Here is a 12,261-nt window from a genome sequence, read left to right as displayed (position 1 = left end):
GTCATACACTGTCATGTATACGGTATACAGACTCAACCAGCATGTCATCCCTAGTTTGTATATATAGTTTGATGATATTTCCCCTCTCAACCACTGTCATGTATACGGTATAGTGACTCGTACACCATGTCATCCCACGTTTGTATATATAGTATAATGATATTACACTGGTCACACACTGTCATGTATACGGTATACAGAGTCGACCACCATGTCATCCCACGTTTGTATATATAGTATAATGATATTACACTGGTCACACACTGTCATGTATACGGTATACAGACTCGACCACCATGTCATCACACGTTTGTGTATATAGTATAATGATATAACACTGGTCACACACGTTGTCATGTATACGGTATACAGACTGGACCACCATGTCATCCTACGTTTGTATATATAGTAAAATGATATCCCACGGGTCACACACTGTCATGTATACGGTATACAGAGTTGACAACCATGTCATCCCAAGTTTGTGTATATAGCATAACGATATTACACTGGTCACACACTGTCATATCTATGGTATACAGACTGGACAACCATGTCATCCCGCGTTTGTGTATATGGTATAATGATATTACACTGGTCACACACTGTCATGTATACGGTACACAGGATGGACCACCATGTCATCCCCCGTTTCTACATATAGTATAATGATGTTACACTGGTCACACACTGTCATGTATACGGTATACAGACTTGACCACCATGTCATCCCACGTTTGTATATATAGTATAATGATATTACACTGGTCACACACTGTCATGTATACGGTATACAGACTCGACCACCATGTCTTCCCAGGTTTGTGTATATAGTATAATGATATTACACTGGTCACACGTTGTCATGTATACGGTATAGAGACTACAACACCATGTCATCCCACGTTTGTGTATATTGTATAATGATATTTCACTGGTCACACACTGTCATGTATACAGTATACAGACAGGACCACTATGTCATGACACGTTTTTATACATAGTATAATGATATAACACTGGTCACACACTGTCATGTATACGGTATACAGACTGGACCACCATGTCATCCCACGTTTGTATATATAGTATAATGATATTACACTGGTCACACACTGTCATTTATACGGTATACAGACTGGACCACCATGTCATCCCACGTTTGTATATATAGTATAATGATATTACACTGGTCACACACTGTCATGTATACGGTATACAGACTCGACCACCATGTCATCCCACGTTTGTGTATATAGTATAATGATATTACACTGGTCACACACTGTCATGTATACGGTATACAGACTGGACCACCATGTCATCCCACGTTTGTGTATATAGTATAATGATATTACACTGGTCACACACTGTCATGTATACGGTACACAGGATGGACCACCATGTGATCCCACGTTTGTATATATAGCATAATGATATTACACTGGTCACACACTGTCATGTATACGGTATACAGACTGGACCACCATGTCATCACACGTTTGTATATATAGTATAATGATATTACACTGGTCATACACTGTCATGTACACTGTCATGTATACGGTATACAGACTCAACGAGCATGTGATCCCTAGTTTGTATATATAGTTTGATGATATTTCCCCTCTCAACCACTGTCATGTATACGGTATAGTGACTCGTACACCATGTCATCCCACGTTTGTATACATAGTACGATGATATTACACTGGTCACACACAGTCATGTATACGGTATATAGAGTCGACCACCATGTCATCCCACGTTTGTATATGTAGTATAATGATATTACACTGGTCAGATACTGTCATGTATACGTATACAGACTATACCACCATGTGATCCTACGTTTGTATATACAGTATAATGATAATTCACTGGTCACACACTGTCGTGTAGACGGTATACAGACACGACCACCATGTGATCCCACGTTTGTATACATAGTATAATGATATTGCACTAGTCACACACTATCATGTATACAGTATTCAGACTCGACCACCATGTCTTCCCACGTTTGTATATACAGTATAATGATATTACACTGGTCACACAATGTCATCTATACGGTATAGAGACTGGAGCATCATAACATCCCAAGTTTGTATACATAGTATGCTGATATTACACTGGACACACACTGTCATGTATACGTTATACAGACTGGACCACCATATTATCCCACCTGTGTATACATAGTATAATGATATTACACTTGGCACACACTGTCATGTGTACGGTACACAGGATGGACCATCATGTCATCCCGCGTTTGTATATATAGAATACGATATTACACTGGTCACACACTGTCATGTATACGGTATACAGACTGGACGACCATGTGATCCTACGTTTGTATATATAGTATAATGATATTACACTGGCCACATACAGTCATGTATACGGTATACAGGCTCGAAGACCATTTCATCCCACGTTTGTATATATAGTATGATGATATTACACTTGTCACACACTGTCGTGTATACGGTTTACAGACTCGACCACCATGTCATCCCACGTGTGTATATATAGTATGAAGGTTTTTTTCACTTGGCACACACTGTCATGTATACGGTATACAGGCTCTACCACCATGTCATCACATGTTTGTATATATAGCATAATGATATTACCCTGGTCACACACTGTAATGTATACGGTATACAGGCTCGTCCACAATTTCATCCCACGTTTGTATATATAGTATGATGATTTTATACTTGTCACACACTGTCATGGATACGGTTTACAGACTGGACCACCATGTCATCCCACGTTTGTATATATAATATGATGATATTGCACTGGTCACACACTGTCATGTATACAATGTACAGACTCCACCACCATGTCTTCACACGTTCGTATATACAGTATAATGATATTACACTGGTCACACACTGTCATCTATACGGTATACAACTGGAGCACAATAACATCCCAAGTTTGTATATATAGTATGCTGATATTACACTGGGCACACACTGTCATGTATACGGTACACAGGATGGACCACCATGTGATCCCACGTTTGTATATATAGTATAACGATATTACACTGGTCACACACTGTCATGTATACAATGTACAGACTCGACCACCATGTCATCCCACGTTTGTATATATAGTATGATGATATTACACTGGTCACACACTGTCATGTATACGGTGTACAGACTCGACCACCATGTCATCCCACGTTTGTATATATAGTATAATGATATTACACTGGTCACACACTGTCATGTATACGGTATACAGACTCGATCACCATGTCATCCCACGTTTGTATATATAGTATGATGATATTACACTGGTCACACACTGTCATGTATACGGTATACAGACTCGACCACCATGTCATCCCACGTTTGTATATATAGTATAATGATATTACACTGGTCACACACTGTCATGGATACGGTTTACAGACTCGACCACCATGTCATCCCACGTTTGTATATATAATATGATGATATTACACTGGTCACACACTGTCATGTATACAATGTACAGACTCGACCAGCATGTCATCCACCGTTTCTATATATAGTATGATGATATTACACTTGGCACACACTGTCATGTATACGGTATACAGGCTCTACCACCATGTCATCCCACGTTTGTATATATAGTATAATGATATTACACTGGTAACACACTGTCATGTTTACGGTATACAGACTGCACCGCCATGTCATCCCGCGTGTGTATATATAGTATAATGATATTACACTGGTCACACACTGTCATGTATACAGCATACAGACTAGACCACCATGACATCCCATGTCTGTATATATAGTATAATGATATTCAATGGTCACACACTGTCATGTATACGGTATACAGACTCGACCACTATGTCATCCTACGTTTGTATATATAGTATAATGATATTACACTGGTCACACACTGTCATGTAGACGGTATACAGACTCGACCACCATGTCATCCCAATGTGTATATATAGTATAATGATATTACACTTGTCACACACTGTCATGTATACTGGTTCGGGTTAGTAAGTGAGTATGGTTTTATGCCGTATTTAGTACTATTCTAGCAATATGACGCATCGAGACACATTATGCCCACTTTGGGAGCCGAACACGGTTTTGGCAACGATTGGTCCCTCTAACCACATGGCTACTCCACCGCTTCCCTGGCTCGATCTTGATGTCTTTACATCATGTATATGGTAAATACGATTGGCACAGTCATTTCAAATAACCTCACTGTGTGGCAGTGGTCACCTCTAGAACAAACACACAAACACCGCCACACGTGTGATCATTGCCCTCTGTGAGCAGAAGAAGGGAGACAACTCCACCAAGTTCAGGTACACGCGAGAGAGTGCTGGGTATGCACAGACCTGCCGTGAGAGGGGAACACAAGTAGTCTATGTCTCCTCATCACAGTCATGGTAGTTTGTGCATAAGCTCTGCACGACACAAGGGAGGTTACTCTGTCAGTACCATGCACAGACTGCTCACAATGCAGTCCCGGGTGCGTTCCACAAAAGTCACTGTCAGTGCAGTCATACTGACAACAGCGTAGCTCACTGTCAGGACATGCACAGTACAAGGGAGACTACTCTTTCAACTATATATCATTAGGTGATCCATGTACATCCACACTGACAACACACAAAGGCATTTATAATGCATGTGAACTGAGTTTGTACTATATATATGGTTTTACGCCGTTCTCAGCAACAGTCTCACAAGTGGGACATCAGGAATGCTTCACACATTGTACCCACGTGCGGAGTCAAACACGGGCCATATATGATTAATCGTTCAGGGTGCTACGGGAAAATATCCAGTTTAAAGGTATTACATCCTACCCTGCCAGTTGATGGCCCAGAGTATGACCCTACAGCTCCTGGACATCTACACGTGTTACATCCTACCGTCAGCTGATGGTCCAGAGTATGACCCTCCAGCTCCTGGACATCTACAAGTGTTACATCCTACCGTCAGCTGATGGCCCAGAGTATGACCCTCCAGCTCCTGGACATCTACAAGTGTTACATCCTACCGTCAGCTGATGGCCCAGAGTATGACCCTCCAGCTCCTGGACATCTACAAGTGTTACATCCTACCGTCAGCTGATGGTCCAGAGTATGACCCTCCAGCTCCTGGGCATCTACAAGTGTCACATCCTACCGTCAGCTGATGGTCCAGAGTATGACCCTCTAGCTGCTGGACATCTACAATTGTTACATCACAGCTAAGTCAACTGATCCTCAACCTCGTTAATTCTGTAAACATCAGTCGCTGTTCAACCTTACTATATATAGCCTTGCCTCCAGTATTGCACATCCGTTGCTTAATAACGGTGTTAGTAGCTACACCGCTCATATTATTATTAAATATTTTTGATATCCATAGAACTCTCCTCGTTGTGAATCTGTCATGATTTAATCTACCGTCCATGATACATGACTACACAGCTCCCTGTGGCCATAAATTGAAATGAAGACTCAAAATACTATATCTGTAAAATGTTTAATTTAAGTTACAGCCGTAGAACAACATCTTGCAAGTTCATATTGAAATATTTGTTGAAACACCCAATCAATTTGAACAGTGAATCTCAAAAATGTGTATGTCTTAACCCCACATGCGATAGAAACTGAAATAGCAAGCAAAAGCAATGACTCTGTATCTGTAGTGAGATGGAATAGCAAAGTCGTAGGCCAGACAGACATATTGTTTATCCACGTCTCACTTCTTAATACAAAAGTATAAACATAGAATTTACAGTACAGCCACCCAAAGTGGGTTACGAGAGACGATGTAAACCAAATAGCACTATGTTTACATAAAATATAGTTCTTATCACAAAGTGTATACCGTAGGTTATTTGTACATTAAAAGTGAATAAGATATACACTGTGTAAGTATTTGCGAAAGATGGATTGGATAAAAGGATTATAAAACACACATTTAGAATGTAAAACACAGAAGGAGACTATACCATAAAGAGTAAAAGTAAGTACACAAAAGATGTTTCCAAACCATAAAATAATTAGATAGGATATAACAAATCTCATGGAGTAGTTAAAATAGCTTTGCAGGTACATGACACACATCACAACACCTGGCGAGTTGAAACATGGAATCAATGAGAACACATATTTAAATGCTTTGTGCTCCTTAAAGCTTCTTATTTTCTCTAAATCGTCAATGACAACTTGAAAATGCCCGATGGGGTGGACAAGTGCTGTTGTTCCTCAAGCTTGTGATGAAAGTACAATGAAACTTAGGTCAGGTTGGGGTTTGCAAAAGTACTCAATCAAATGTTGGGTTTTGTTTAAGTGAGTGAGTTAATATTTATCGTCACATCGGCAATATTTCAGCCATGTCGTGACGAGAATAATCATTTATCACACCAGAGAAGAATAAAATTAGAAATTAAAAAGGCGGCTGACGATGAACAGTAAAACTAGTAGAGCATCACAGATAAGGTAAAGCTGGCTTGCAGTCACAAAACGATATTATTAAAGAGAACAATACAATACAAAAACGGGCCATGAATCGCCAGAAACTGGAAGTGAATTTGTTTCAATGCAAACGTACCAGTAAACATCGGAAAGGCATAAGGACATAAATAATTCAAGATATGTTTATCGATCAATAACGATAATGTTGCGTAATCAGTTGGAAAATGAACCTACATACTGCACAAAACATATGTCTGAAACACAACCAAAGCATATAAAACAAACAATGAATAAACTTGCAAAATCTGTAAAGCATTAGTATGTAAAGTGCACCTTTTATTTGTTCTGACACACATATCTCACAGCATAAGTATAAATATAACATTGTAGAAACCAGGTTCTTTATAAAATACTGAGAGAATATATATTTTTATCTGATTACTATTTGAGTTCTATATCTGTTTTGAGAGAATATCATATATATATACACACACACGAGAGAGAGAGAGAGAGAGAGAGAGAGACACACACAGACGATAGAGAGATACAAGCATTAATATGTATGTGTGGGCATGTTTTTGTGTGTGTTATATGTATGTGTGTGTCTTGCAGGGAATGTGTGAGACCATGGATTTGACGTTATCCCTAAAAGACTCAGTGATTTGGTACAATCACTGTAACCCCCAGGGATTTCATGTATTCCCTAAAAGACTCAGTGAAATCACTGTGTGACAGCAGTCCAGAGAGACCTTCTTTGTCCATTGTCACATCATTCGTAGAGAGCAGATACTGAGGACAAACGTTTGAGGATACTGGAATTGGCGCCTATCATATAACTGTGATTAGCTTGATTATGATGCAAAACCACACCAAGAGCGTTCCTAAGGTCTATATATTAATAAAGTTATCAATTGACTTCAACATGTTTTTTTGTGTTGATGGAAGTATAAACGCCACGTAGCACATAAGCAATCATATAAACAGTCATATCACTTCAATAGATTACTTCACAGCCTGCTTGTTTAACCAGTAACAATACAAAAGACTTGTACAGATACAAGATCACTGACATTGTTCAAAGGAACAATGCAATACAACCTCGCTCATCGGGAAACAGTAGTCAGCAAGTGGGCGTGGCAGGTAGTACAAACCCATGGGCGCCATGTGCTCCCCTCTTTGGGTTGGCCAAGATGTTTAACTTAAGCTTCCGGTACACCGGTGATCTAATATCGTTCAATAACCATCAAACAGTCAATTCCCTTCCACTGATTTACCCACCTGAACTTGAAATCAGGGAGACAAGTGAGCTCGCATCAACTGGTTCATATTTAGATCTACGCATACTGTCTCGTGAAATGACGAAGAAATACAAAAAAAAACAAACCCCCAACACTTTACTGGGCTTTCAACTTCCTAATAGCCAACTGCCCTTTCATGTCGAGCAATATTCCAACAGATCCGGCCTTTGGTCTTTACATTTCACAACTTTTTGAGGTACAGTCGAGCGTGCTCTTATTATCAGGATTTCAAAGAGCTTCATAGCACTTTTGCTCAGAAGTTGTTTGATCAAGGTTACAACATTCAAGACCTCGGTAAAGCTTTCAAGAGGTTTTACAACAGACATACATACTAACATTTGTATATACGCCGATTTGCAGCTCAGCTTTGTATAGCCCATATGCGCTTTGTATTTCCCTCGATCACTGGATGTCAATCTCAACGGCACGTCATATTATCAGTCTCAACTCCCTGGGGAGCATACAACTCTTGCAGCCACTAGGCGCAACGAGTTAGTGTGGCTTTCCCATCCTTACGAGGTACCCATTCACAGCTGGGTGGACTGGGACACATAGTCACAGTACTTTGTCCAAGTTTACTGCACGTTGCTGTACCCGCAACTAGGTGTTTGCAGGTATACATGTGGCCACCATCTGGTCATATACCAACGGATTCGTGGTTCTCTTAAGTGCGGTGAGTCTGCACACAAAGTTCATTCCAAGGTTTTTACACCCGGTCAGAGGTGGGCTCGATCCCGTCAACTCAATCTCACTGGATCACTAGCCTGGCGCTTTAGCCAGTTGGCCCACCATGACATGTGGAGGAAATTTCCAAATTCGATGCATCAGTGACAAAAATGATGTCCGATGCAATTCCCTAGTTTGACTTATACCATACGTTCGCGAATTATTTCAGGTGAGCAATTGTCTAGACTTAGCATATGTTTAAGACGGATGCCACCGGTGGGGAAGGATACGCTCACCTTATCGCGAACACCTGGTATCATCACTTTTTCATAATGATTCACAAACACCTGCTCTGTTGTCGTATCGCATGGTGACAATCACTGGATTGTCTGGTTCAGACTCGTTATGTTTACAAACATTTTCATACAGCTGTAATGCTGCTGAAACAAGTATATGCTCATGAAATAGTCACAATTGTACAATAGACTCTGCTTTTGGCAGATATATTTTATGAATGTTGAAAGGGTTTCGTTGCCTCTATGTGCACTAACAACTCACATTAACACCATCAAAGCTGGGACAAAAGCAAAGAAATAATTCCGTTACAAGCCAACTGTCCACATCCTAAATACATTTAAGAACAAATAACGCTAATCCTGGAGAAAGATCTAAGGTTTAAAGTAAGGTGCAAAGAATAACAGGTAAAATCTGGTGTTCCCCATCTTTAGAAAGATGACACACAACTATCCAAGAAATATGATATAGCCAAACTAGGAAAAACTATTATGTGCCGAAATTACAGAATTTGACGAAAAAGAAAATATTTTGACTCTGACAATGGTGAGGACTATAATGAAGTCTTCTGCATACCTCTTTTCAGGTGGTGGCAATATCTATTACTAGTTACTGAAACATTGATCTTACTCGAACACTGATAAACTGTGGGTGTAAATGGAAACATTTTTATGTAAATTTAAGCCCTGAGAAGGCAAAGCACGAAAACAAATGCCGGCCAAAACCAAAAATATGTCAAATGGCAGCAAACCAAACGAGAGAGAGAGAGAGGAGGTTGTAGAATGTTCTAGCATCTTATTCTATGACATCTTAAGTTACCCTGACGAATATAAACCTTATCATGTTGTAGAATGTTAAGTTACCCGACGACCATCATGTTCATCATACCCAGTTAGGCTTATTTTGCAGGTTGATTAAGATTGATTAAGGTGAATATCACCATCACTGTCTTTACTGCTATAACCACTGCTCTGGTATCACATTACCTTTGAATTTGTACTGACTTTCTATTTTGTAGTGCCACTGTGATATCATTGTATTGGTTTGTGAACATACTGTTTTACAATACAAGTGTTAATTACTACATTACTACACCCCATCTCTTTGATGTCTGTATGTTTCTCTCAAACATATTCATCATCAAACATAATCATCAAATATACATAATACTTACAAATCAATATTCACGGATGGATCCAAGGAGGGTACCGGTGTTGCTAAAGAGACTATCATAGGATCCAGCACCTTATGAACTAGATTACTAGTAATTCTTCCATTTTCACTTCCGAATCACACTTGATATTTTACCAGCCCTGATATATATCAATTAAGTTGAACAGATGGAATATTATTCATTTTTTTTCAGACATCCCGTCTTAAGGCTTTTAAACAACAACGATCTCGTATTAGTCATTTACCATATACTGATGAATATTTATTGAAAGATGAAGATCCTCCGTTCCGTATCCCACGTGATGAACGAATGTCTTACGCTGATGTACGTCCTGCTTCACTGTATTGATTTATCTATCACAAGGGATAACTAGTTCAGGGTTTCATCCATATAGGATCATATGAACCAAGGTAGTTCTCATTTATTCGTTGGATTAATGAACTTGATGAATTTTGACATTGTGTAATAGATATTGGAACTCATATGTCTGAAATTGTGTACAATCACCAGCGGCTAGAGGGATGGTGTAAATCTGACTGGGAACCGCGCAGAAAGCAGAAATATAGTACGTATGTTCCATTATGTTGGGCTATTTTTGGTTGCTGGTGAACTATAGTCCCATTTATTTGATGTGTTTATGGAATATTAATATATTCATTTAAAATTATCTTGGACAATGAATACCCAATGCCTTTTTCAGAGAGTGGGCAAAATCCACAATGGCTCCACAGTGGCTGACTGGGTTAGATCACCCACTGTGTGTGCGATTAGGTTCCTTACTATGAGGGAGGGGGTTCCAATCTGTACTTTACTGAGAAAGCGCAGTCCCAAATCTAACATATATGGGTCTCAAACTAGTTTTAAATATAATATGTGGTAACCTTACTCTTTTCCTTCGACGACAGACGTTCTATATAAGCTTAATATACTTATTATTATCATGTAGCGTTTTTGTTCCAATATGCATGGGATATTGTCCATGTGACGTTCAGTTATAACTCACTCCATCTACCCTTCACTTACTCACTGAGACCACCATAGAATACAAGCAGGTCGCACACCTCACTACCCCTTGTCGCCATCATGGTTGGTGTTTCCTGATGTTTGTTCCTGGCGTTGATGTCCACAATCTTCAGAGAGAGGACATACTTCACTATATCAAGATTCCCTCCCTCAGAAGCAAGATGAAGGATGTTGTTACTGTCATCATCTTCTGGTCTTGTATCAACTCCTTTATTAATAAGTAAGTCAAATATTTCTTTATCCCCATTCCTTGCTGCCATCATCAGTGGTGTCCTACTGCTCTTACCGCGACTGTTTATGTCCACCTTGTTCAGCTTGAGGACACGGCTCACAATATCCACATGTCCTCCCAGACAGGCTGAATGGAGAACGTTGTCACCAGCATCATCAGCTGCATTTAGATCAGCTCCGCTTCTCTCAAGTAAGTCAAGTACCTCTCCATGTCCTTTGTACGCTGGAGTCCTCCCGGACTGTCCTCTACCATTGATGTCTAATGCTTTATGTTTGAGGATGTACTCCACCATCTTCACACTTCCACCCCAACAGGCGAGTTCAAGGATGTCGTTTCCATCATTGTCTACATCTGACGGAAGACCCCCTTTACTAACAAGTAACTGAAATATTTTATTTTCCCCGTTACGAGCAACGTACATCAATGGGGTTCTCCCATCCCGCCCTCTAGTGTTGATGTTCACCGCGTTCATTGAGATGATGTGTTTCACCATTGAAACATTCCCTCCACGACACGCCCAGTGAAGGATGTTGTTACTGACAATATCCACAAGTTTCAGGTCAGCTCCGTACTTCACAAGCAGGTCAAGGATTTCCCTGTGTCCCCGTCTTGCTGCCCACAACACCGGTGTCATGCCGTCTTTCCCCTGTTTGTCCTTGTCTTCCAGACTCTGGTCCAGGATGTCTCTGACTCGCTGTAGGTCCCCTTGTTTGCAGGCGACATTGAGGTCAGTGTCCTGAGGCACTGTAACACAAAGGTCACACTGCTGGTCATACGTATGACACATCTTACAAATTTGCTACGTTGTTTCAGCAGGTATATCATGCTAGTTGTAACTTACAGTTAAGTAGAAATTGTTAAACAATGTCAATAACATTGGCACCTAGTTCCTCAGGGTCACAGGACACCTGAACACCACAGGACTGAACTTAAAAGGGCAAATAGCCGTGCTTAATATGTGAATGGATCAGTTATAACAACACCTGTTCAGAGTAATATAATCTTGTCCTGCCGGCAGCATTCGAAACTCACAATGTGCATATATGGGGTAGTAATTATTCACTGAATGGTACACCTATCATACTATAATGCCGGTATACAAATGCCT

At 40.0% G+C, this 12,261-nt stretch overlaps 1 protein-coding gene across 1 annotated transcript; it reads right to left on the bottom strand.

Moving 5' to 3' along the window:
* Positions 1 to 10,059: 10,059 nt before the first annotated feature.
* On the bottom strand, positions 10,060 to 11,974 carry LOC124263539 (putative ankyrin repeat protein RF_0381). Its single transcript, XM_046698202.1, has one exon. It carries the CDS (start codon positions 11,938 to 11,940, stop codon positions 10,918 to 10,920), a length of 1,023 nt encoding a protein of 340 aa, XP_046554158.1. The 5' UTR covers positions 11,941 to 11,974; the 3' UTR covers positions 10,060 to 10,917.
* Positions 11,975 to 12,261: the final 287 nt, after the last annotated feature.

Source organism: Haliotis rubra, unplaced genomic scaffold (genome assembly GCF_003918875.1).
Source record: "Haliotis rubra isolate DU_JTF1 unplaced genomic scaffold, ASM391887v1 Scf889, whole genome shotgun sequence".
NCBI lineage: Eukaryota > Metazoa > Mollusca > Gastropoda > Lepetellida > Haliotidae > Haliotis > Haliotis rubra.
The sequence above is the reverse complement of the archived record's forward strand: the minus strand, read 5'-3'. Positions and strand labels throughout refer to the sequence as shown.

What these genes read in the sequence shown, in the direction of transcription:
- LOC124263539 (XM_046698202.1), bottom strand. Translation starts at nt 11,940, where the DNA reads ATGTGTCATACGTATGACCAGCAGTGTGACCTTTGTGTTACAGTGCCT.